Source organism: Odontesthes bonariensis, chromosome 4, assembly GCF_027942865.1.
Source record: "Odontesthes bonariensis isolate fOdoBon6 chromosome 4, fOdoBon6.hap1, whole genome shotgun sequence".
In the NCBI taxonomy this organism is placed as follows: domain Eukaryota; kingdom Metazoa; phylum Chordata; class Actinopteri; order Atheriniformes; family Atherinopsidae; genus Odontesthes; species Odontesthes bonariensis.
In genome coordinates this window covers 42,514,693-42,541,982 of record NC_134509.1, presented here as the reverse complement: position 1 = coordinate 42,541,982, position 27,290 = coordinate 42,514,693, and the positions used below count along the sequence as shown (strand labels likewise).

General features: G+C 47.8%; 1 protein-coding gene across 4 annotated transcripts; it reads left to right on the top strand.

The window, feature by feature from the left end:
- The first annotated feature begins 65 nt into the window (after positions 1-65).
- Positions 66-25,684, top strand: kdm2aa (lysine (K)-specific demethylase 2Aa). Of its 4 annotated transcripts, none has more exons than XM_075464243.1 (25): positions 66-201; positions 2,349-2,487; positions 3,869-3,947; positions 4,057-4,103; positions 4,397-4,575; positions 4,675-4,781; positions 4,866-4,959; positions 5,067-5,220; positions 5,315-5,430; positions 5,512-5,638; positions 7,929-8,161; positions 8,271-8,348; positions 10,175-10,302; positions 11,874-11,997; positions 12,606-12,734; positions 12,901-12,984; positions 15,005-15,259; positions 17,195-17,300; positions 17,439-18,086; positions 18,797-18,956; positions 20,045-20,290; positions 20,361-20,524; positions 24,262-24,408; positions 24,482-24,700; positions 25,420-25,684. In XM_075464243.1, exons 1-25 carry the CDS (start codon positions 196-198, stop codon positions 25,599-25,601), a joined length of 3,951 nt encoding a protein of 1,316 aa, XP_075320358.1. In that variant the 5' UTR covers positions 66-195; the 3' UTR covers positions 25,602-25,684. The 4 variants fall into 4 exon arrangements, with proteins under 4 accessions (XP_075320358.1, XP_075320360.1, XP_075320357.1 ...); XM_075464242.1 differs by lacking the exon at positions 66-201 and adding an exon at positions 572-1,173; XM_075464244.1 differs by lacking the exons at positions 66-201; positions 15,005-15,259 and adding an exon at positions 575-1,173.
- The last annotated feature ends 1,606 nt before the right edge of the window (positions 25,685-27,290 follow it).

Here is a 27,290-nt window from a genome sequence, read left to right as displayed (position 1 = left end):
CTCACAGAAGATTTTCCAGCCAATCGACGTCAGCTGGGCCAAGGTGCGCTTGTGGAGCTGCGGACACTTCCTTGTTGAGGTGAATGGTACAAAGCGTGCATGTGCGATGTGAGCGTTTGGAGCGGTGACATCGCACACACATTGTTATCTGTCGGGTTACTTCAAGTGAACTGAAGCGGTTGGATCTCTGAAGCTATGGGGGTAAGAACCACCAAAGGCTGAAATATGTGATTATAATTTGTGTTATTTTTCTGAAAAACACGACTTATATTTAGTAACGGGGTGGTGGCTATGGCGTCAAATCGTAATGCGATTGGCTACTATTCGTGACCGAGTGTGTGTTCGTCCACTTATTAATCTGGTGTAACAGATCAACCAATATGGTGTGAGCGCTTTCTGTAACTGTGCTGTTATTGGTTGCTTTTCAGCTCTTTTACGTGTCTATTGGATGTTCTTGTCCAATCCCAGGCTACACTTGTTTCGCGTTGAGCGACAACGCTGTAGTTCAATGAGCGGCCTGCAGCGCTGTCTGTGATTGGCCTAGACTACGTTTGTGGGCGGGATGTAGAGTAATTTTTGGTGAGACAGAAAATGGCGGCTGTTCGGAGTTGTTATGCTGTCCCGTAACAAAGCAGTCCTTTTCTTGTAGTTGGACTTCTCTGGGTGCAGCTAAGTGTTGTAGTCTGACCTGACTTTATGTTGAGGTTACTGTTGGCATAAACAGGAAGTCCTCCAGTGTGTCAACATTAGCAAGGCTCGACTTTAATAAGTGATGGTGTTGAACAAAGCTGGAGCGTTCCGTCGGTCTTGCTTTGATGAGAATGATGATCTGATGTAAAAGTTAATCCACGGTTACTGTAGTTGTGTTGTGGACTTATTAAACTAATAACGTAGCTGTGAGTCCGAGCTGGATCGGATAACGCGTCTGCAGAGCTCTGTTAGCTTAGCAGAGGATCGGTCGGTGACTTTTTAAAAAGTTTAGTATGGCAGCTCAGCTCAGCCCCCGATGCTGAGCCCCGGACCCACGCCACCTCCCAGTTTCGTGTTGACCAACAAACAGCCATGTGCCGCCACGGGGCGGGTTAATGTGGTTCTATTTAAATGTTCCGTTTCTGCGTCTCGTTTCTTCCTCTGAAAATGGATGTTTCAAAGCCACGACAGAGCAAAAGACTGGTAAGTTTGGATTGGGACCAAAACAAGAAGCTAATTCCGACTAAGATAGATAGATACTTTATTGATCCCGAAGGAAATTCAAGCATCCAGTAGCAGACATAATAAAGCAATAAAAATGTTTATATAATAATAAACACTTTAAAAAGAATCTAAGAATTTAAAAAACTGTTTAAAAATATAAAGTGAGCAGTGAAGTGACACGAAAGTGAAATATAAAGTGATCAGTGAAATTCAGAAGTGTCATCACTGAGAGCTGTTGTACAGCCTGATGGCCAGAGGAACCAAAGAGGTACGTCCCACTGAGTGCTTTCCTGGTCGCTACCCTCGTGTGTAGAGTGAGTGAGACTGGAGATGTGTTGGTACAGACCTGAGAGGAAGCTTTGAATCAAACACACCTGCAGGGGCCTCCATACAGGCGATGAAGCACCCGGTCAAGCTTACAAACACGCAGCATTGTCTCAAGCTAGTTTTTAATGATCTATAATATATCCATACACAGTATAATGTCTATTAGCGCATGCCACCATTCTTCCTAATAAAGGGACAGCCCCTTTAACACCAGAGCCATGGCCAGCCTGTCTCTCAGGTAGGACCCCCTCAGGACTCTGCTTATGTTGGGGAACCCCTGCTGGGTGGATCTGATTGGACGGTAGCTGAAGCAGCCGCTGACATGATGTGTACAATGCAGGGGACTTTCTCTCTCCGTTTCTTCTTCCAACATTCATCACAGCAGAACAAACTGAAACGGTGGAAATCCGGCTGGTCCATTGTGTGGTTCTGAATATTTATGCACCTATAAATGTCTTTGCTGCTTATCTGCATCCAGGAAGTAATGATGTGCCTGACCCACATAATGACTCTTTAATACCTCTGTCAGCTGCTTTAAACTGGTGCTGCAGCTGAAATGCTGGCTGATAAATTGTGTGTAACATCTGTGTTGGGTATCGTTTGATGTGGTTGGTTTTAAAAAGTATAAAGTTCAGAGGTGGTGCTCAACAGAACTGAAATGGTCCCTCGGCTGGGGGACGGGTGGCAGAGGAAGATGTGACCCTGTGAAATGAGTTTGATCATGTCCTTGTGTCTCTTGTATTCAGTTCTCCTCTTTTATGAGCACTTCTTTGTTTTGTAGTTTTAATTGTCTTCTTCATGTCTCTTATTCTGCCCCCACACCACAGAGGGCTGGTACTAGACGGCGTTACCATGACGATGGCATCTCGGATGAGGAGATTGAGGGAAGGAGGACGTTTGACCTGGAGGAGAAAGTCAGTAGTGCGAGGTTCAGTTCTGACCGAGTTGTCCGCATGGAGGGAAGAGGTAATAAAGAAGCTGCTTCTCATGTTGGAAATGCTTCAGGGATGTCAAATACACCGAGGGCCAAAAAAACAAATTTGTTACAAGCCAAGGGCCGGACAAAAAACAAAATATGTTTCTTAATATCAAGATGAATGCATAAATAAAAGTGCATGCATTATAAACTGAAAATGCATTATTGTGCCGCTCTATGATCCTACCGATCACTGCTTTCAAATAGTAAAATAAATCAAATCAGTTGTATTCTTTCTCATGGCTCTTATCTGCAATTTTCCCTGAGTCCATTCAATTGAAAAATAAATAAAATAAAATACAAAAATCTATGGCACAGGGACAAAACAATCCTTCCTTCAAAGAAAAATCACGTAGAAACAAATGTAAGAATTTAACTGAATTAAAAACTGAAAATACGTTACTGCTCTGTGATGCTCACTTGTCTGAGGCTGAGCCTGATTACCTCCATGAACATGTACTCTGCCTCCCACCCGGCTTGAAACCCCCTGTTCTCAGCGTCCACCTTGCGTTTAGCCATTTTTGAGGAGGGGGGTAGCTGAGAGTTGATCTCTGCTCTGACTGCTGATGAATAATGAAGCCGCTTGTGCGCGCTGCAGCGACTTCGCAGGCTACCGTTGCATTGTGGGGAATGTAGTGTTGGTGCGTGCAAAACACCAGCGGGCGGCTGTGGCCTGCGGGCCGGTTCTAATAGTAATTAAATATTATCCAGGGGGCCATAGATAAATAATTCGCGGGCCTTGACTTTAACATATGTGCTTTAAGCAAACTTTAATACCAAAATATAAATCAAGTATCAACATTCTCAGTTCAGTGTGTCAAACCCAGTGGGGCAGAAGTGTGACCAGCTGTTTTCACACATGCACTGCATTCATCCAGTTTGGGTGAGACTGGCAGAGCAGTAAGTGAGTGCTGCTTCCACTCCTCTCTGCTCCGCTGGGTGTTGCTTTAACAGTACTGTGGGTACACTCGGACACACTCGGGTACACACGGGTACTTTATCAATATAAACCAGTCATTGCAGAGCCCCCTCTGCCAGGATTGTTCTGCACAAAGCAGTGATGTCACAGCGTATGTTTTGCATGGTATCCTGTGACATCATCAGCTGCCGAAACCGTTTGGACTGAACGGTTTGTAGCGTTCTTCTGAACATCTCAAGTGGTTTTTCAGGCACATATGCAGCATTTAACGTCAGTTTTTCCCAAATGTTCTCTGCTGTCGGGGTGTCAAACATCCGTCTTTCTTTGAATGGGCGGCTGGATGTTTGAAATGTTCTGCCACATCTGGATGTTGCAGTGTCACTCAGGAGACGCTGATGAAAAATAATGTTTGATGTGAGATGACACGGTGTTCAAACTTTTGAATTTCTCAGCTTTCTCCTATGAGTACATCCAGAAAAGTGGCCTGAGGGACCCAGTCGTCTTTGAGAAGCCTGAGGGACTTGGAATGAAGTAGGAGCACTCTTTATTTCCCTCACTTACTGGTTCAAACATCTGTGTAGAGACCTCCACTGCCATGAAATGATGCATAAAGCTCTAACACCAGCCTGTGCTCCTGTAGGATGCCTGATCCTGACTTCAGTGTCAACGATGTGAAGATGTTCGTGGGTAAGCTTCAGATTCTTGTCATCATGAGGTGGATGCTACAGTACAGTGTATCTGTTAGCAGCTGAGTACATTTATTTCAAATTCAAGACTGTAAACAAAATCAAATTTCACTTGTGGGATCTGGAGCTGGCTCTTTGTATGAAGGTCCAAGAAGCAGTTAAAGTACAGAAGTCTTGGGAAAGTCCCATTAAATGTAAAAATAGTTTGTGCCGTCGGCAGGAGTTGGTGCCGTCAGAGCAGGACCTTCTGCTGTCCTGTGACTAACAGCCCCCCCCCCCCCCCCCTCCCGACAGGAAGCAGACGTATGATCGATGTGATGGATGTGAGCACTCAGAAGGGGACAGAGATGTCCATGGCCCAGTGGACACGTTACTTTGAGACCCCTCCATCTCAGAGAGATAAGCTCTATAACGTCATCAGCCTGGAGTTCAGCCACACCAAGCTGGAGAACTTGGTCAGGAGGCCTGCCACAGTATGTGCACTCCAGATCTCACTGAGCATGTCTGTCACTCTGACACCCACCCAGCCATGAGTGTGATTTAGCTTTCTCCCCTCATATCTCTGAGTGCAGGTGGATCTCATAGACTGGGTGGACAACATGTGGCCTCGTCATCTGAAAGAGAGACAGAGAGACTCGACCAACTGTATCAATGACATGCAGTACCCCAAAGTCCAGAAGTATGGCCTCGCATGTTGTGTCTGCACATGGCTGGTTCAGGCTGAGGAGACAGAGTTGGACTGAATGCTGCTGTTTCCCCACAGATACTGTCTGATGAGTGTCCAGGGCTGCTACACAGACTTTCACATCGACTTCGGAGGCACCTCGGTGTGGTATCACATACTCAGAGGGAGCAAGGTGAGCCTGCCTCATAGATCAGATCACCACGCAAACCCTCTCTGTGCTTTCTATGGACAGCTGGATGTTGGCTGGAGCTTGTGGTGATGGTGATGGTGTGTTTTCAGGTGTTCTGGCTGATCCCTCCAACCCACCCGAACCTGGAGCTGTATGAGAACTGGGTGCTGTCGGGGAAACAAGGAGATGTATTCCTGGGAGATCGAGCATCTGACTGCCAGAGGATTGAGCTGAAGCAGGGCTGCACCTTCTTCATACCATCAGGTACTGGTTGGACTGGACACACATACACACACACACACACACACACGTTGTGATGTGATGTGACAGAGTGCTGATGTGTGTGGTGAACACTCAGGGTGGATTCATGCCGTCTACACCCCCGTGGACTCCATGGTGTTTGGAGGAAACTTCCTGCACAGCTTCAACATCCCTATGCAGCTGAACATCTGTAACATCGAGGACCGAACGCGGGTAGGTGCACACACGCTGCCCTGTGGGGAGGAAGTCCCACCCATGATGGATCTCAGAGTTGTCCTCTCACCCCCACCTCAGGTTCCAGTCAAGTTCCGTTACCCCTTCTTTTATGAGATGTGCTGGTACGTGTTGGAGCGCTACATCTTCAGCCTAACTCGGACGTCCTACCTCACTCCTGAGTTTCAGAAACACACCCTGGGGATAGGTACGTATGCGTCTCCTGTGAAGGCAGAAGCTGCTCTGATTGGCTGGCTCCCCAGGCTAAGACCTGGGGGACGAACGGTAAATCTGGTTCTGTTTTTGTCATTGTTGGACCACATGTTGGTGTCGGTGCTGTAATACTACTCACCCCACAGGCCGCATGCTAAGATGACTGTAGAAAACATGTAGGAATAATGTGGTTTGGGATTGAATCTCTCCTTCATGTGAAAACTCAGCTGCACTCAGATGGTCGTGGCTATCTGTCCGTGCTCCAGAGTTCTGTCTGTGCTCCAGAGTTCTGTCTGTGCTCCAGAGTTCTGTCTGTGCTCCAGAGTTCTGTCTATGCTCCAGAGTTCTGTCCGTGCTCCAGAGTTCTGTCTGTGCTCCAGAGTTCTGTCTATGCTCCAGAGTTCTGTCTGTGCTCCAGAGTTCTGTCTATGCTCCAGAGTTCTGTCTGTGCTCCAGAGTTCTGTCTATGCTCCAGAGTTCTGTCTATGCTCCAGAGTTCTGTCTGTGCTCCAGAGTTCTGTCTGTGCTCCAGAGTTCTGTCTGTGCTCCAGAGTTCTGTCTATGCTCCAGAGTTCTGTCCGTGCTCCAGAGTTCTGTCTATGCTCCAGAGTTCTGTCTATGCTCCAGAGTTCTGTCTGTGCTCCAGAGTTCTGTCTGTGCTCCAGAGTTCTGTCTGTGCTCCAGAGTTCTGTCTGTGCTCCAGAGTTCTGTCCGTGCTCCAGAGTTCTGTCTATGCTCCAGAGTTCTGTCTGTGCTCCAGAGTTCTGTCTATGCTCCAGAGTTCTGTCTGTGCTCCAGAGTTCTGTCTGTGCTCCAGAGTTCTGTCTGTGCTCCAGAGTTCTGTCTGTGCTCCAGAGTTCTGTCTGTGCTCCAGAGTTCTGTCTGTGCTCCAGAGTTCTGTCTGTGCTCCAGAGTTCTGTCTATGCTCCAGAGTTCTGTCTGTGCTCCAGAGTTCTGTCTGTGCTCCAGAGTTCTGTCTGTGCTCCAGAGTTCTGTCTGTGCTCCAGAGTTCTGTCTGTGCTCCAGAGTTCTGTCTGTGCTCCAGAGTTCTGTCCGTGCTCCAGAGTTCTGTCTATGCTCCAGAGTTCTGTCTGTGCTCCAGAGTTCTGTCTATGCTCCAGAGTTCTGTCTGTGCTCCAGAGTTCTGTCTGTGCTCCAGAGTTCTGTCTGTGCTCCAGAGTTCTGTCCGTGCTCCAGAGTTCTGTCCGTGCTCCAGAGTTCTGTCTGTGCTCCAGAGTTCTGTCTGTGCTCCAGAGTTCTGTCTGTGCTCCAGAGTTCTGTCTATGCTCCAGAGTTCTGTCTGTGCTCCAGAGTTCTGTCTGTGCTCCAGAGTTCTGTCTGTGCTCCAGAGTTCTGTCTGTGCTCCAGAGTTCTGTCTGTGCTCCAGAGTTCTGTCTGTGCTCCAGAGTTCTGTCTGTGCTCCAGAGTTCTGTCCGTGCTCCAGAGTTCTGTCCGTTTTCTCTTCCCCTTGCATTCATTTACTTCCATGTGGCTGAGTGTGGGGACAGAAGGACTCGTAAGAAGGACACGGTGGCTGTGAGAGCTGCTGCTGGCATCATGTTTGACTTTCCACACACAGCATGTTCAGGGGGAGGAGATGTGGCGTGTGTGAGGAGATGTGGCGTGTGTGTGATCATCATCTCGAGCATGAACACTCCTCCTGGGACAAAGGACCATCTGGAGACATCCTGAATAAGTATACATTGAAGTTGTGTGTCTGAGAGTCGGGGGATTTGTAAGATATATATATATATATATATATATATATATATGGAACATGTTTTTAATGCTCCACAGACCTCGACACTTCCATCATTGGCACGGCTATACAACTATTTCTTCCTCTCAGTTCCACGTGCCTCTGATGGTTCACTCCGGATGTGTTGGCTTTAGTTCCTGACTGAACCTGAATCCCCCGACTCTCTGACCCATTTGGAAATGTATGGGATGTCCTCGGGTGTTTCTTAGTCTGATGAAAAGCCATCGCATTTGAAACATCACTGAACTTAGAATTGAATACAGCATTGTAGTGTACAGAATGAGTTTTTTATTAACACCTGGAGTTGCCTCCACAGATGTGTTTTTCCCATTATTCTGCTTATGCATCATGTTTTACAGACTGCCTGTCCACTGTGGGAGACTGAGCATGTTGATGGAAATTTCTGTTAATGCTTGGACCTCAGTGTTGCTCTAACTGTTGCATTTCAAACGATGAAGCATGAATATGTGTTGAGGTACAGAATGACAGTGAGTTGTAGATGAATGGATCTCTGTCCTTGTGGCAGGTCTGAAGTGCCCCTCTGGCTCAGATGCAGTCAGTGAGCAGGGGATGGAGCAGCATGAGGAGGGGGGGGGTAGGAATGAAGAGTCTGACAAACCTGCCCTTCAAGTCCACCTGACTCCTCTGGAACTGGATGGACTCTGGAACCTGCTGGGTAAACTTGAGGCGCTGCCATCCAACAAGAAGTGTGTCCCAGCAGGGATCCAGAACGGCTCTGTGCTCATTACACACGTCAAGGTATTTTTCTACGACACGTGACTGTGCTGGTGATGTTGCTTTTTGATGCGTCATGACGTCCTTCCCTGCATTTCCCCCTTCACCCTCCTTGGTTTTTGTTGTCCCGCAGGCACTCCTGAAAGAACATGCTAATGACAATCCCAAACTGTCCTACACAGGAAGACCCATTGTCAAGTGGCCAAAGAGGGTAAGCAGTCTTTGCTTTTAAGCTCTGTGTCCAACACAGGAACTTTGCTACAGACAGGAAACCTACGAAAGATTACAGGGAACCTGTGATCAGGCCCGGCGCCTCCCTCCCAGACGCCTGGTGCAGTCCCATTTTACTCAATATGCAACCATCTTTGTAGAGGTAATGGCTGCCATCTCCTCTGGTCCCGACATTGAATCAAATTCAATTAAGTTTATTTATATAGCACCAAATCACAACAAATATCATCTTAAGGCACTTCAATGATAGTCCAATTCATTGTAATCAAATCCAATTAATTAAATTCAAACTAATCCAATTCATTCATATAGAGCCAATTCAAAAAATATTTCTCCAGTTACCGTAGTAACAGACTCTATGAACCTAACCTGGTCGGGACCAGGTTTTACTTGAGAAACCTGGAGTTTCTCTCTGTCTCCGCCCTCTTTCAGCCATCTGATTTCCTCATTTATTCAGTCAGCAGAGCGAGTTCTTCTACTTCTAGAAGTCCATCAGGCACAGCAGGAGGCGACTGTTTCCACCAACATGTCCTTTAGACAACGATCCCGTGGATGAAGGAGCAGCATTACTGCGCAGAGAATTAAATATTCATCAGGAGATGGTTATCAGACTGCGCATAGTTGTTTTAGCATTTACAGATAATTATCTTTTTGAGCGGCACCATCAGAAAAAAAGACATAAAAGACAAATAAATATTTGTATGAATAGGCTTGAAAAAGATATATATAGGCCTATTATATTTTATAAAGGCACTTGTGTGTTGGGGGTGGACTCCCTCCAGGGACTCCCTCAGCCACTGCCCTCCAATATTCTGCTTAGGGCCAGCTCCTCCGCCTCCGTCAGAGGTGGCGGTGCTGGGCACCACCTGTTTTACGGGCATCTGCCTTCTTTCTGTTGGCTCAGTAGAAGTCTGTGTTAGTGTAAATAAGCTTAATTATTTAACAGAACATGATATAGATGAGAAGACATTTATGTGTGTGAAAACAGCATTATGTTGGGGATAAAATAACTGCACAGTGAAATAGCCACTTAATATTTACTTTACAGTGTAAAACATGATCAGAATGAGGTACCTCCATGCCGAGGTCTCACCTGTTTGAACAATGTTTTTATATTTCATCTTAAGCTGCTGCCAAGAGCGCTCCTCCCCTGCGGGATTGCACCTAAATGAAATAAATGAATAGGTTACCATTCAAGCAGTTTCCCTGTAATATTATTGTGATTGCAAAGGACTACATTTAAACTTACACTTTTGCTGCTGCAACGGTGTTGCACTTATTTCTAAAAACGTGTTGAAACTTCCCGTATGAGCGCATTAAGATTTCCAATTCGAAGTTGGTGAAAAACGTAGCCCCTCCTCTTCCCCGTTGCCATGGTGACCCGTCGAATCGGGGCTACATTGATGCTGGCTTTTTAAAGTTGTGGCGCACACGCAAAACTCAAGGTGAAAACGGACCCAGAGCTCACAAAGATTTGTTGTTCTCACGGTGCTGTTGCATCCCTAAACTGTAGGGGGGAGCCAAGCAGCAAAAAAGTCCAAATTCTCTCTTTTTTTTTTTTTTTTTTTTTTTTTGAGATGTGGGAAGATTATGGACAAGATGACTGAGACATAAAGTGAAAATAAAACTGTGGGAATACTGCCCCAATCTGTAACGTTAGCCCCGCCCCTAAGCTTCAGAGTTATCCCTGAAGTACCAGCTCCTTCCCAGTTTTCAGGCTTAAAATATTTCCTCCACAACTTCATCTAGCCCCTGGATCCAGCTAGAGATCCCATGTATTGATTCATTTCTGCTCCCCTCCACCAGCCCTCTTGGTATCAGCCTCCTCCTCCTCCGCCACCACCTGCTCGTCCTAAGTTGGCCTCTACGCCCATCATCCCACGACCTCAGAAACCAGCTTCCTCCATGTCTGTGCTGAGGCGGCGCAGGGTCAGGTAATGGAGATATATATATATATATATATATATGTATGTATATATATATATATATATATATATGTATGTATGTGTATATATATATATATATATATGTGTGTGTGTTTTCTAATCACCAATACTGTGAATTTGAATGTTTTTACCAATGTGAGACCAGGCTCAGTGAGGAGGTGCGTTTGTACAGACAGCTGTACGAAACTGCAGTGAAACCGCACAGGGAGCACGTAAACTCCCCAAACTGGTGGGCAGGGATGGGCAGAACTTTGGGGAAAGAGGGAGAGTTCTGTAACAATGTGTGGAAGAAGCTACGGGACAGATACGTGAAGGCCAAGAAGAGGGCAGAGACTCCAAGTGGTGATGCTGGGGGCTTCAGACCTTCACCTCTATTAAAGGATAAGACCGGTTTTTTGACATTGGGCCCTTGATTTCACATTATAACATGATGTTCTACTCACCCCTGCTTGTTGTTGAACATTTGGAGCTGTTCCGAAGATATTCGCGAGGCGTCTGGCTGCTCTCTTGCGATATTCGGCCATGAAATGGTTTCCTATGGGCAAGCTTATACAGGCACAAACTATGCTGTTTATAATTTATTAATTACTGTACATTAGCACTGATAACGTGGAGGTGCGTCGCTTACTTAAAAAAATCCGGGTTATTGTAATTTTGATTTTTTTGTCGTAAAGTGGGTGTTACTGACGTCCTCGTCGTGCTACTGCCACAGACAGCCCACAGACCTGCTGCCTATTTATTCATTCGGCTAAAATTCAAAATTAGTAACCCGGATTTTTTTAAGTAAGCGACGCACCTCCACGTTATCAGTGCTAATGTACAGTAATTAATAAATTATAAACAGCATAGTTTGTGCCTGTATAAGCTTGCCCATAGGAAACCGTTTCATGGCCGAATATCGCAAGAGAGCAGCCAGACGCCTCGCGAATATCTTCGGAACAGCTCCAAATGACCAACAACAAGCAGGGGTGAGTAGAACATCATGTTATAATGTGAAATCAAGGGCCCAAAGTCAAAAAACCGGTCTTATCCTTTAACTAAATTAAAATGATCAGAATACTGCAGCAGTATCATTAATGACAGTATTCCTGCTCTTCATTGTTTTCTTCTCCACTTTCGTGGTTGTAGAGTAGCGGTAACCTTCACGTAGCAGCGCCACCTCTGTGACGGAGAAAATTGCAACTACTGGCACATCGACTTGCGCCACCGTATATAGCCGGCACGAAATCGTGACGTCATCAACACCGCTCGCGCTAGCAGACGCGGCAACCATGCTAGAGGCTTTAGTGGCCCCTTGGCCGTGCTCAAAGCATTGCTGTTGGGCTTTCATATGCATGTCTATGGGCCTTTCATTCATCAAGAGGTCATATTCAATCTTTCCTTCCATAAATGATTTTAACCAGCTGTTTAAATCGCACACACTCATTATGAACAGAAAGACCAGTTTAACCAACGACACCCATGGGTTTGCTGTGTGAGGAATGTTTGTTCAGAGGTGAGCAGGAGTGTGAGTAGGTGTGTGCATCACTGACCCTGCTGCCCTGTGCTCCCTCCTGCAGATGTAAGCGCTGTGAGGCCTGCATGAGACCAGAGTGTGGAGACTGTAACTTCTGCAGGGACATGAAGAAGTTTGGGGGGCCAGGGAAGCTCAAGCAGACCTGTGTGCTGCGACAGTGCCTCTCTGTAAGGAATCCTCTTTGGAATGGCTCCTTCATCTACACTACAGAGAAATGTGAACTAAAAGCGTTGATAGAAGCTGTTTTTCAGGGAACTTTCGGAACGGCTTCTTTTGCTGTGAAACTGAGCAAACAAGGTGAAGTGCTAAAAGTTGCACTTAACAAGCACAATCCGCCAGGCTGTGTAAAGCTGTAGTTTCCTGCACACCTCGGTGCAACCTGAGGGATGTGAGAGCTTTCTTTAGTATCTGTGGACCCCAGAGAGGGTCAGAGTGTAGCACCGTGCAGGCTGCATGTAGGATTCTGATTTTTCCACTTCCATTTAAGAGGGTTCCGTGTGTTTAACAGAAAGATCTCTATCATATCATCCTGATATGTTGATGTGCACAAACGCCTGCAGCAGAATGAGTGTGTGTAGCAGACAGGTCCAAACTGTAGCGTCAAAAGGTTTGCTTAGGGAACTTTAAAAAGAAGCCGTGCTCTGTAGCTCCATCCACTTCCTGTCCTACTTCCTGTTCCACCTCCTGTTCCACTTCCTGCCCCCCCCCCAGCAGCCTGTGATGATAACTCTAATGACCTGTGTGTGAAGGGTGTTCCTCCTTCTCTCCTTTCCAGCCGGGCCTTCCTCTCTCAGCAGTGTGTGAGATCTGTAAGGAACCCAACCAGGAGGAGACTGGAGACCCTTCCCTGACTCTGATGGAATGCTCCAACTGCGCTCAGATCGTCCACCCTGCCTGCCTCACGGTGCAGCTTCCACACATTCCAACACATGAACTTTATTCTTTAAACACTCTTTGGTGCTTATGGGCTCCTTGTTTTTCAACTGGAGCCCCTTCCTGTGATAACAGAATAGATGTACCAGCTTCCTCCTGTAGAATTCACTGGTGGCTGTGTTGCTGCTGCTCTGCAGGTTCAGGGTGAAGGAGTGGTGAACAAAGACCTGCCCAGCTGCTGGGAGTGCCCAAAGTGTGTGCAGGGGATCACTGAGCGAGAGGTCAGAGTGGTCTTCAACACACTCACGCTCACACACACTAGGGGTGGAACGGTACAAAAAACTCACGGTTCGGTACGTACCTCGGTACGGAGCCTACGGTTCGGTACATTTTCGGTACAGTGCCGAAGGAGGCGTGTAGCGAGGTTCGAGCACATGTAATAGATATCTGAATCCTGCCTCTTCTACAGTGGAATATGGGCGCATAGCAGATGCGATGTAAATTCCAATTGCTTCGGTAATTTTTTTTGCTCTGCATGTATTCGTATCCAGGGGTTGTTGTAATACATTTGGGAGACGTAATTGGTCGGGTCTTTTCATGGTTCTATAGAACACATCTGACGGAGGTGTGTGGTGGTCGGTAGCTACGCCCCATGTCATGCTATCACGGCTGAAATGTTCATCATACCACACAGACAGAACCGGCGCGTGTTTAATAAGTTAAACTTACACGTTGTCTCCTTTGTCTGCGGCGCGCTGCTCTCCTTTCTTCCTTCATGAAATGAAAAAGTATCTCCTGACTCTCTCTGTGAGCTCTTCCAGCCTCGATATTAGACGCCTGATGTGATCGTCCATGATTAATATCACCATCATGCAGACCATGAACACGGTGGCCTCCCCGCTCTCCATATTAGCTTCTTTGTGGTGCTTTTTCTTCTCTCGGGTTTTGTTTTGTTCCGTTTTGGTGTTGAATGTGGCGCTAAACGGCTAACGGCTAACACGTCACTGACGCAGACGGCTGTGCGCGGCGCATCAGTCCCGACTCATGTGGGAATGCAGACTGAAACAGCTCCGCTGGGGAAGGACAGTTATCAGAACGAAATTCGAGTAAGACAGTTCTGATAACTGCGTTCTTATAACTACTCTGTCCGAAAGCGTATACAGTGAACCCTCGCTATAACGCGGTTCACCTTTCACGGTCTCGCTGCTTCACGGATTTGCATCGTGCATTGTGTTCTGCATTCTGATTGGCTAAACAGTCTCTCCGCTTCTTCTCTACCTGTGTGTCAATAACGTTGCGGTTTAATATGTACACGTACACGTTCATTGCAGTTCTCAAACATAATCGATGGTGGCATGTCGGTAAATAAGAATCTTTTTGCCCAGAAGAAAAAAAGAGCGACAACAACTACCGATATGTTCTTCTCTCGTAAAAACACACCTGCACCGCGGGCTTTAGAAGAAAAAAGCACTACAGAGCGTCAGGATGCAGCAGCTCAGTCAGAAGAGCAGTGAAATACATGTGAGTCACTATTGGTCCTACTGTACTTTGTATTTCTTTTCATAATCATTTTTCATTGTCTCCCGTTCTAATCCAATGACTCGGGTCGCGGTGGGGCGGTGCTGATCTCCGCAATTTGAAGCCTTCAGTTCGTATTGATGATTAAAATTATTATTTTACAGTAGGCCTACAGTTTGTAAAAAAAAACAACAAAAAAAAAACGTTTATACAGTACTTTTATTTGTTAAACAAATGCTTGGGCCTGTAAAAAGGTTTTGTTCTTTGGTTTCAATGCATTATGGAGTATTTCATTGTATAATAATTGTAAAAAAAATAAAGGTTTCTACTTCACGGATTTCGCCTATCACGGGTTCTTTTTGGAACGTAACCCCCGCGAAAAACGAGGGTTCACTGTATCTCTACGGACCAATCAGAGCTTGCATGTGGCAGTGTTTAAATGGGTCCAGAAGGAAACTCTTGCAAAATAACAGTTCCGCGTTCAGATCAATATTAAACTTCCGTACCGTGTGTATTCTGCGTGGCAATGCGCGTACCGAACCGTGACCCCCGTACGGTTCGGCACGAATACATATACTGTGCCGGCCCTCGCACGCACGCACGCTCACACACACTCGCACACACTCTCACACACGCTCACACACACACACCTGGCTGCAGTGTGTCACAGCTAACGTGTGTGTGTGTGTGTGTGTGTGTGTGTGTCTCCTGTTTGTTTTCCATGATTTCTGTTCTTCCTGAGCTTCTTGATTGTGATTTAATTTTCTTTCATTGAACTGTCAGTCATCAGGCAGTGATGAATCGATGGCTGCTGCTCACCAACAGCACATCCTTCCCCACAGACCCCTGGGGGGTCTCCTCAGGCTGGCTCCAGGGCCCTCTGGTACATTAGGGGGTCCTGTGGGATCCCAGCAGGATGGGGAGCTTGTCTGCTGTGGTTTTCTCCCTCCTCCTTCTCCTCCCTGCTCTTCCTCTTCGTCCACATCCCTACTATTGGTGGCAGCCCCTCTACCTTCTCAGCCAATCAGCTGCAGACTGGTGAGAGGCGCTGCCTTCTCTGCGTACACCCACTTGTCTGTCGTGTGCACCCACCCGTTGATCCTGTCCATCTGTTTCAGAGGAAGCTGTAGATGAAGACAGAAGTACTTCCTGTCAGTTACACCGGAGCAGGGCTGGTTCTGTTGGATCTTTCTAGTTCTGAAGCTGCGCTCAGCTCACTCTGGTGTGCGGGCCCCTGTTCCCCTCCTCCACCCTTTCTGAATCCTTTCTTTGAGGCTGTTAATCAGTACTGTGTGGATCTGTTCCTGTCGCTGCTGCCTGATGACACAACCCAAAAACTAAGGCCTTTGGTGTGCACATCCTGATTAGTGAGCAGAGCTTTTAATGGCTGTGTCTGCAGCATCCGTGCTGTACAGCCTCACTTTGTCTCTAACCTGTTGGAGAAGCTGGTGCTGTCCTGTGGACCTTCTGCCTGGACTGTCAGCACCCCTGCTGCTCTTCTGTTGGCTTCAGGGGGCTCTTCTTGTCCTGTGCTGCGTGCTCGGGTCCTTCAGCCAGCAGCACTTTGTGTTGGAGCACATGAAGAAAGCTTCGGACTGAAAGGGAAAGTTGCTGCTTTTTCACAGCCATGTTTGACTGTGAAAGCCCCCCATGGATATAGGGTTGCTATATGAAGTCGTAATGATACATTAATATGTTCTAAAGCAGATGTAGACTGAGATGATTAAACTCCAACCCTCTGGAAGTCTTTTTGAATGCTTTGGTGATGGATCTGGCAGCTTTCTGCTCGCTGCTTCTGAGTCTCCTGTTGGCCAGATGTTCATTTCCCCCACAAGCACACTTCTTTTCATTTGATTCTATTTAGTTCCAACTTTGTTATAGAATCTATTGCATAAGATGAAGATGAAAACAAAAACGCCTTGAAAATGGGCCTTCCACATTGGGCTGAGCAATTTGATCCATACTGTGATATATCGATATTTAGTTTCCCGATAAAGTATCGATATTTTTATCTTTTTTATTAAATACATTTTTTTTAAAGCAAACTTTATTGAAAAGTCAGACGTTCCAATTAGTGAAAACACAGAACATTAAGGTAATACAATACAATGCCAGGGGGTCACATTATAGAAAACAGTGATAAATTAGTTGATAAAAATGTTGTATAAAGTGCACAGCTCTCACGTTTGTGACATGTTTGTCTGGCTGTGTTGTCCTTCCGGTTCAAAGGTCGGACTACCAGTCCAATGAGCGACCATTCATGTCAAATCACAATGTCCCTTTTTTTTTTTTCCCCAGAAAATGATGTAAGTGTATCGAATCATATCGTATGGTGAGATTAGTGTATCGCTCCAGCCCTACTTCCACACTAACACGGCTTCACTAATGTGCTGCTGATGCTGTGTAGTAGTGTCTGGTACCCAAAGTTCTATAGTCCCGAGATGATTGAGACGCTACACATGAGATAAAGACCTGCCTTTTCTTCTGTCTTCTCTCATCAGAATGTCCCGCTGCCCTCAGCAGGAAAGCTGCATGCCATTTCTTCATGTTCTTCATTGTTTGTTTCTTCATTCCTCATGAACGTCATGGCAACCAGTGCTTTCAGACTTGTGGTTTTTGTGGGAATGAGGAACAGCTTGTAGAGCCAAAGTGTGGATCATTGGCCTGTCACGTCCACTGTTCAGGAAGCTCCAGATAATGATTAGTTTGGAACGCTGCATGTTGTTTGGTGGCTCTGAAAGCGTTGCTGTGTGCTCCTGCTGATAATGGAGCACATCATGGAACCACTGGGACTGCTGGCAGAGACACCCCCCCCCCCCCCCCCCCCCCCCACACACACACACACACACACACACACACACACACACACACACACAGTCTAAAGGTGAGAGTCCTCCCCCGGGGAGTGTTTGTGAGCTTTTAGAGATGAGATCTTTTCGTCTCTTTACTCCTCTTCTTCCCCTCCTGTTCCAGAAAAGGAAATCTTCTTCTCTGTTGGACGCTCGTATGGCAAAGATTTACCGCCGACAGCTGCACAGCCGCGATGGAGACGACTCCGCCAGTGATGACGAAGATGAAGGTCAGTCTCTTTAAAAGATCACCCTGAATAACCGTCTCCTTTCCTCCGGGCTGCGGGGCTTCTCACTCGTTCCAAAAAGCAGCCTAAATAAATGAATGCTTGAGGATGAATTGTTGCATTTGGTTGTGATCTCTGCAGCATCTCAGAGGAGGAAGATGATGCTCCCTGCACGGGGAGGGGGGCACTCCTCCAGGAGGCCTTTTGGTGCCAACAGGAGAGGCCTGCTGAGGGGGGGCTCGTCCCACAGAGGGAGCAGAGGAGGGCTGGTGACCCCCAGCTCCACCTCCATCCTCAAGCTGAAGAGGGGGATAAGCGTGAGGGAGGCCGGGCGGAGGGGGCGAGGCGTCAGGCTGCGGGGGGGCTCCAGGATGCAACGGAGAGGAGATGACTCTGAGGAGTCGGATGATGATGATGATGACGACGACGATGACGAAGATGATGACGACGACGATGAAGATGAAGAAGAAGAAGAGGGGGACAGTGAAGGAGAAAAAGAGCGGGTGCATCGTCGACACAGGAGGAGACGCAGGACTGACTATGATGAAGACGACGATGACGATGATGATGACAGCGAGGGGCAGGAGTTCGACCCCGAAGACGAGGAGATGGACACAGTGGAAGACGAAGAGGACAAACAGGATGAGGACGAGGTGGAGGACGAGGGCCGCTGGGATTCTGACCCGGAGCCCCCCGTGCTGCTGGTGTCCGACCTGAGCGACGAGCTGCTGAGCGGCTCCTACCTGACGGTGACGCTGCAGCAGCCCCACAAGGCCCACCGGCACGCTGGTAAGCAGGGTCCGAGCTGCATGCTGCCCCACAGTAAAGGCCACCATGCACTCATGGCTTAAACATTTCCTCTGATTAACAACCAATGAATCTCAGTATGAGGAGCCATTGATCTGCAGGCTCTTCTCCATTCATGAAAAGCTTTTCATTGAGCCTTTCTGGTTAAATGTGGGTCCTTATTCACACTTTACACCTTCTAAGAGTTTTACAGGATCGATCCTGTGAGCTGAAGCTGTTACTGCTGAGCTTCAGACCAGTGGCTTTATGCTCCAGTTAGTTTGTCCCATCGCAGGTCAGCCAGAGCAAGGAACCGCTTCTCCAGTGAGCCGACACGTTCCATGTGAGCCGACACGTTGGCCTCGAGTGATGCTGACCTGTTGCTAACTAGCTTGTCAATAGGAAGCAGCGTGTTCATTTCAACCAATAAGAAGTTTTTAGGGGCGGGACGCCGCCGCAAAATGTCGTCCAGATAGACAGAGCGGGCGATTTATTTTATTTTTTTCTTAAGGGGTCATCGCTGGACGGAGCGGCATCGCTCGCGGCCTGTCAGGATGAGGTGTGACTCGGTTACCTTGCTGCATGTATCTGACACTGGAAATGTTCCAAATGTGGCGAAGTGTGACTCTGATGCTTGTTCTTTTTAACTGAGGTCATGCAGAGGTTTGTATCTCATCTCCCGCTCCATGAGTAAGTCTGTTTTCCCTGTTCAGGTTCCATAGTTCCTAAGCTTGAAGCAGCCATGGGCCCCAGGCCAGGTGGGGGTGGTGCTCAGCAGGGCTTCGTCCAGAGGAAGGCGGCTCTGTCCAAACCGTCCCGACTCAGAAGTGGCGACTTCACAGCGGATGCTCTCACTCCCAGAGGTCCTGGCAGGTACAGCTCACTTCTAATCTCACTGTTCATTCTGTGTTTGAAGAGCAAAGTGGATGTGCTCCAGGTTCTTCACCCCCCCACCCCCCACCCCACCCCACCCCCGGTAGTGATCAGCTGATCTGTCCACGTTATCTCCTGCTGTACTGCTGGAGTTGGTATCAGCCCACCATCCTAATAATTTATCTCCATCAGACTGAAAAGTGACCCAGCTGCTGCGGTCAGGGCAACACAGCCCAGTCTTCCCTCCAGAAACACAACGGGGATGCAGGTTTGTTTCAAACCCGTCATCATCCCATACGGCTGGATACGGCTGGATACGGCTGGATACGGCTGGATACGGCTGGATACGTGTGTTCCTAAATGTTCACCATCATGACTTTCTTTGTTACCGTTTTAGATGCATTTTTAATTTATTTCTTCACCTCTGGTGCTGACATCTGCGGTCCAGTCAACAGTAGGAAACCCCCCTGTTGGATGCAGTGTGACGCCATCCTTTCTGTTCTGTTGTCTGGAGGGGAAACTGGACCAGTACCTGGAACCTTTGGAGCACTGAGGATCAATTCAATGGGAGAGGCTGGGAACATCATGGGAGTTGCCATGGTGATGCATCTCATTGAGAAAGCTTGCGGCTGATCTTCAGTTGCTCTTCCTAACACGATGATTCTTCATTTCTTAAATCATCCACAAATAAATATCAACTCTCACTTTTGCTTTATTCTTTGCAAATGAAATGGTGAAAAGGAACAAACTTTGAGCTCGACTTTGGGGATGCAGGAGACGGAGTCTGAACACATTTACAGGAAGTGGAAGACCCTCAGCAGCTACGGCTGAGGGTCTCACACTAAATGCTAACGAGTAGATTTTTTTTTTTTTTTTTTAAAGGATTGCACACATGAAGAACACAAAGCTAACCAAAGTATCCTTTGGGAACTCTGCAAAGGAGATGTGGATCTGAGACTCCCTTTGGAGAAACTGTCAGTGCTAACATGGATTCCCCCTTTCTGTGTTTAACTGGCTCCCTCCGGTTCTGACCACCTGCATGTAGCAGGAACACAATCTGACGGTTGTGGGCTTGTCTTGTTTTGCAGGCCTCGTCTGCGAGGTATCCATGGTGACAGAGGTACCAGAGCTCACTCTGCGTCTTCATCAGAGGAAGAAGAGGCTGCTGCTCCTGCGTCCTCCGCCCTGTCTCCGTCCTTACTGTCCCTGCCGTCCTTCAAAGATGTGGGCGGGGACAGAGGGGGGGAGAAGGAGGTGTGGGTGTCTGTGTTCAGATACCTGAACAGGGCTGAGCTGCTGGCCTGCATGAGCGTCTGTAAGGCGTGGTACAAATGGTAGGTCCCCCCGCTCGCTCCATCTGTGTGGGCTGCATGCTGCCTCTAACCGCCGCCTCCATGTCTGCAGGAGCTGTGACAAACGTCTGTGGAGTCGCATCGATGTGAGTCGCTGCAGCCCGCTCAGTAACCAGGCGCTGGCAGGCATCATTAAACGCCAGCCCACCTCTCTGGACCTGTCCTGGACCCCCCTGGCCAGGAGACAGCTCAACTGCCTGCTCACCAGACTCCCAGGTACTCGCCCTGAAGCTGACACCCGGGAGAATACTTAATATTAATAAAATGTTGTTTTTTTTAAGGTGGAGCTGGGTGGCAGCTCTTCTTTTGTGTGGTTGGATGAACTGAATGTTCTTCACTTCAGTCTCTTGTGTTTAAAAGGCTGTAAAATGCTGTCTCTGTTTCCAGAAATGCTTTTTATTCCAGCTGCAGACTGCAAACGCATTTAATTAGGGCTGGGCAATGATTAAAATGTTTAATCTAATTAATCTCATGATTTCCCTGATTAATCTCATTTGTACGCAGAATCCAAAAATGAATCCAAAAGTAGTGTATAGCTGTTAGCATTTAGTTTCATTCATATGGCAGCACATTTAAAATAAAAGTGCCATAACATTTGTTGTGCAAACACACTTTTAACATCAGCATCTTTCTGTAGTTTTTATGTAGAAGCCTCGCTCCACTGTCTGTTTCCTTGAATGACTTGCTGCTATCAGTTGTGTGTTTTGCCTTTAAGTGATATTTTAGACTGGAACTACTACGCTGAGAAGACAATTCAACTAACATGATCCTCCTGCTGCAGCCAGGTTTCTGTAAGACTAAACATATCAATATGATATATTTTTTTCTTAAATTATAAATAAATAAAATAAAACCTGTGTTAATGCGCGATAGAATATTTATTGGCGTTAAATAATTAACGCGATAACAGGAGACGGTGCAGGTGGTGCTGATGTTGCACCACCTGAGTGTCACTAGACATTCTTAAGGAAACCTGGACAAAATACCAGAGAACTGTCAAATCCGAAAAGAACAAGTATTTCTCGGACATTGTCCAGCGAAATAGGGATAAACCGCATATTCTGTTTAGCACTATAAATAGTGCTCTCAACCCTAGCCAGCATGTGGAGCTAGACACCACCTCAGTAACTGCTGACGATTTTTTTTGAATCAGAGCTATGATAACCCCTCCCCCCTCTGACCCCTCTATCCCCATCACATCCACAGTAACTTTTGATCAGTTTGAATCTGTATCTCTGGCAAACTTAACCAAAACAATTGGCCAATTAAAATCTCCCTCTGGTCAATCAGATGTAGTGCCCCCATCTATTATCAAGCAAACACTTGAGTCCACAGGCTCCAGCATATTAAACATTATGAACTGTAGCCTTGCCTCAGGTTGTGTACCACAGTCTTTTAAGAATGCAGTAGTACAGCCACTCATCAAAAAACCTAATTTGGACAACACAATTCTCTCTAACTACCGACCCATCTCAAAGCTCCCCTTTTTATCCAAGGTCCTAGAGAAATTAGTACTACAGCAATTGCAATCTTTTCTTGACTCTCATGGCATCCTGGAACCCCTCCAGTCTGGCTTTAAAGCACTCCACAGCACAGAATCAGCACTCCTCAAGGTTTTTAATGATCTTTTATTAGCCACTGACTCTGGTGACTCTGCAATTTTAATTTTACTTGACCTCACTGCTGCTTTTGATACTGTTGACCACAACATTTTAATTTCACGCCTAGAGCACTGTGTTGGCATCAGAGGCACTGCCCTTCAATGGTTCAAATCCTTCCTGGCAAACAGAAGCTTTTCTGTCTGTCTGAGGGATTCACTGTCCTCCTCTGCACCTCTCTCTTGTGGCGTGCCGCAAGGATCCATTCTTGCCCCTCTACTCTTTTCCCTGTATATGCTCCCCCTTGGGTCTATTCTTAGAAAGTACCATGTATCTTTCCACTGCTATGCCGATGATACTCAAATTTATATGCCTTTTAAAGAAAATGACCCCCAGTCCCTCAAACACCTACTCAACTGCTTGGAGGATATCAAAGCTTGGATGGCCCTTAATTTTCTAAATTTTAATGAAAAAAAACCTGAAGTTTTAGTGTTTCGTCCCAATACTTCCCCTGCCCCACCTATTGACCTAGGCCTTCTTGGACCCTATGTCAAAGACACGGCAAAAAACCTTGGTGTGACCTTAAATCCAATTTTTAAAATGGAGAAACAAATCAGTATGGTCGTAAAATCCAGTTTTTATCAACTAAGGCTTTTATCCAAGGTTAAACCTTTTTTATCTTTTAAAAACTTTGAAAATGTCATCCATACCTTTGTCCCCTCCCACTTAGACTACTGCAACGCCCTATATGCCGGCATAAGTTCCACCTCTCTCACGCGGCTACAACTTGTCCAAAACGCAGCAGCCCGTCTTCTCACCAAGACACGAAGGCGTGAGCATATCACTCCTGTTCTTGCTGCCCTCCACTGGCTCCCCATACGATACAGGATAAATTTTAACATTCTTTTATTTGTTTTTAAAGCCCTACATGGTTTGGCACCCCCTTACCTAGCTGATCTTTTAAAAATCCAGAGCCACTCCAGGGCCGTCAGGTCAGCAGACAAACTGCGTTTAGTGGTGCCCCGCTCCAGATTAAAAAGTAGAGGGGACCGGGCCTTTGCAGTTGTTGGCCCAAAACTGTAGCCTAGCAAGCCAGACCCGTACAGCAAAAAGCTGTACAGGGGTCTAGTGACGCTGGATAGCAGTGTGGGCGGGATAAACGGCTGTCTGTCAAGTTCAACGCCACGCAATAGGATGGCGCAACAACCAATCAGAGCGATCAAGAAGTTTTACGTAGTCAACGCGACGGAATGGTTTGTAGTCTATGGCCTGAAAAGCTGATTTCTCTTAAGCTCTAAACTCTGTAAATATATAACTTTAGCAACATTTGAAACATTTTCAGGCGAGAAAGTAGTCGTTTAGATCCCCAAGGTGTTAAACCTGACAAAATACCGGCTATTTACAATTTTGTTCCCACGAATTCGGCGCTGCTAAAGCTAGCCGCAGTGAGCAACGCACTTCCGGTTTTGCCGTTTTGACTGCTCTCGTCCCGTTAACGGAATTTGACCGTTCAAATGCCTTACCGGAGAGTTTTGTCAGCTCTGAGACGAAGATCGGCCCGCCGTCTTCGGTACATCATGCTCGCAATCGACTGGGGAAAGCCTGTTCGCCGGGCGCAGCCATTGTTTACCTCTCTCTGGAACTTTTATTTTTAACCTCTCTCTGGAACTACACACTGAAACGTAGCACCTCTGTCGTCACTAGGTAGCCCGGCCTCCGACCCCGCTCCTCACGATTTGATTGGCTCGATTAAGTTTTGATTTGGAACGTTGCAAAACGACCACAAGTGACTAGACTAACCCCGGAGCAAATTCCATGTGCGGCCGCTAGGGGCGTCTAGATTTCTAGGCTACCAAAACTGTGGAATGAGCTCCCTCTTCATATCCGCCTGGCTCCCACCTTAGCTGTTTTTAAAACAGATCTTAAAACCCATCTTTATGCCCAGGCTTTTATTTCTTTATGATCCTAGTCTTTTAATCTCATCTGAGTCTTATCTATTTATTTTTTAACCCCTTCTCTTTTATGCTTCTTATGTTTTGACATTCTTGTTGCCTTCTGTTCTTCCATTAGTTTAGCTTTACTTTATTGTAACTAAAGCATATCCATGCTTGTGCTTTTTGTGTTTTATGGGTGTCTTCAAGTCTTATTGTCTGTGTTGTTCATGTTCCTCAAGTCGTTTTTTTTTTTTTTTTTTTTTTTTTTACTTTTTATTTTAGGCCTTCCTGTTAGCACTTTGGTCAGCTGCTATTGTTGTTTTAAAAGTGCATTATAAATAAACTTTGACTTGACTTGCTCTCATACAGCAGTACAACCCTGATGAAAACACAGATCCTCTTGTCCCGTCTGTGTCCCCAGGTCTGAGGGAGCTGCGGGTCACTGGCCTGCCCTGGTGCAGTCTGGCAGCTCTGGTCTCGCCCACGCTGCCCCAGCTGAGGCTACTGGACCTGCGCTGGTGTGAAGGCGTTAAAGATGCCCAGATTAAGGAGCTCATCAGCCCGCCTGGTGAGTGGCAGCACACTCTGCACCCTGGTGATGGTGGCGTGGGAATGAGCAGTGTCTGAACGTGTGTGGGCAGGTCTGGAGTCGTCCCGCAGCAGGCTGAGGAACATGGTGACTCTGCATCTGTCTGGCCTGGATGTCAGTGAGTCCACTGTGAGGCTGCTGCAGCGCCACATGCCCCAGCTGGAGAGGCTGGACCTGGCCCACTGCAAGGACCTGACGGATTCTTGTGTTGCCCTGCTGGCAGCCACTGGAACCCACACCCGCAACAACCTGACGGAGCTCACACTGGCAGGTGGGTGCAGAACACCTTTAGTTCCACGCCTGTGGGAGAAATGAGCAGTTTCTGCTTCTCTTTGTCCGTCTTTCAGTCCTGTGAGGGACGAGTGATTTCTAATCAACGCGTCATTTATCAGGACGTAATAACAACTTATAGGAACTCCTCGTCATGGAGACGGGTAGGAAAACAGGAAGTTCCAAAGAGACGGCATGAGAGCAGCCCCTGCTGGGATCTGGGATAGCACAGGTATCAGGTTTAACCAGAGCTGGGCTCCTCCTCTCAGGGACTGGACCTCCAGAGCAAATCCCCTCAATACTGTTCCATTCAGATGTTTAGGGTCCTGGGATCTGTGAGGACGCCCATTAGCTCCGCCTCTCTGCCCTGCCCAGCCAATAGGGTGCTGCTAATGTTGGATGGGACTGGTTTCTTTGGTTTGGGAATCTGTGTATAAGACGGTAATGATTGTGGTGGTCCTCAGTGAGCATCTGTACCCCATGGGACCCTGCCTTCAGACTCAGGGGACTTTTGATTCAGTCCTTCATCTTACTGCCAGCTGTCTATGAAAAGTTACTTCTTGCTGCAGAAGTGAAGAGTATTTTATGTTTTTAAAAAGAAAAGTTTCAGCTCGTATGAAGGTTTAAGATTCCTTTAGAATCAGGAGGCGCTGCATCAGCAGCAGGCGGGGGAAAAGTGATCTAATCTCTGTGTGTGTGTGTGTGTGTGTGTGTGCGCAGGCTGCAGCGAGCTGACGGACGGCTGTCTGGCCTACCTGAAGCGGCTCTCCTCTCTGGTTCTGTTGGACCTCAGAGGCTGTAAGGGCATCGGGCGCCGGGCCTGTGATGCCTTCATCTCGGACCTGTCCCACGTGGCCCTCTTCTGCATGATGGAGGAGAAACTCATCCAACGCCTGGATTAGCTCCAGCCTTTGGTTCAAGTTCATGCCGAGAGACGAGGAGTGTTTACCTGCTGCAGCCCCCAGGAGGGATCCCCCCCCCCCCCCCCCCCCCCTCAGAAGATGTGTTAAAGACAAGGCCACGTCACCAGAGTGGTACAGCAGCCCGGCTCTGAGTCCTGCCTGTGAAGGCTTTGTGTGTTCTGTTGGGCCGCAGCACACAGCGAGCTGCTTTAAATGCTCTGTAGTTACTGCAAACATGTTTGTCTTGTTGTGTTGGACGGGTTGGACTCATCAGGTGGAATATATGCTGATGCTCTCAGAAACATGGACACACAGCAGAAAGGACCCTCCACGTCTCCGCCTGTCAGAGCCCACACCTGGGGGGCTCTGACAGCCATGTGTCCACAGCCATGTGTCCACAGCCATGTGTCCACAGGGCGAGCAGCAGCAGGATGCGGCGCTGCTTTCAGATGTTGTTCTGTTGCTCTTTGATGTAGGACCCTCTGAATTGACAACTCCTCAATAAAGGTGTTTCTGATCTGTTGTTGGCCCGGCCTGGATGTGCTTCTTTTCCTTTAACCATTGTGTCACCAACACCCAAACATCTCCATTTTTCCATGGAGAGAATACTCTCCTTTAATTGGAAGAAGTTATCTGAAGGGTCTCCACCTGACAGGAGGGTGGGCACACAGCGTGGGACTCCATCTGCTCAGGACTTTCTGTTCCTATTAAATGACAGGATGTCTAAACGCTGAGTTCAGACTGAATTATTAATGAAGCATTCTGTGTTCCTCCACCATGTCCTAAAGCTGACAGAAGCGGGCCTCTGGGATGGCCTGACAGCACTCAGACGTGTTGCTCTCCACAATGCTGGGAGAGGAATCTGAGCGTCTGCCGCGTGTCCCACAGCCGCAGCGTGTCCCACAGCCGCAGCGTGTCCCACAGCCGCAGCGTGTCCCACAGCCGCAGCGTGTCCCTCAGCCGCAGCGTGTCCCACAGCAGCAGCGTGTCCCACAGCAGAAGCGTGTCCCACAGCCGCAGCGTGTTCACAGCCGCAGCGTGTCCCTCAGCAGCAGGTCCCTCAGCCGCAGCGTGTCCCGCAGCAGCGTGTCCCGCAGCAGCGTGTCCACAGCCGCAGCGTGTCCCGCAGCAGCGTTTCCACAGCCGCAGCGTGTCCCGCAGCAGCGTGTCCGCAGCCGCAGCGTGTCCCGCAGCCGCAGCGTGTCCCGCAGCCGCAGCGTGTCCCGCAGCCGCAGCGTGTCCCACAGCAGCAGCGTGTTCACAGCAGCAGCGTGTCCCACAGCAGAAGCGTGTTCACAGCAGCAGCGTGTCCCACAGCCGCAGCGTGTCCCTCAGCAGCAGGTCCCTCAGCCGCAGCGTGTCCCGCAGCAGCGTGTCCCGCAGCAGCGTGTCCACAGCCGCAGCGTGTCCCGCAGCAGCGTTTCCGCAGCCGCAGCGTGTCCCGCAGCCGCAGCGTGTCCCACAGCCGCAGCGTGTCCCACAGCCGCAGCGTGTCCCACAGCAGCAGCGTGTCCCACAGCAGAAGCGTGTTCACAGCAGCAGCAGCGTGTCCCACATATTCTCTGAAAAGCCTCCAGCTGATCCAAAATGCTGCAAATGCTGCAGAATTTAAGATTCTTCTCCTCACATATAAAGCTCTTAATGACCGAGCTCCATCACATCTTAAAGATCTCATTGTAAGATATTTTC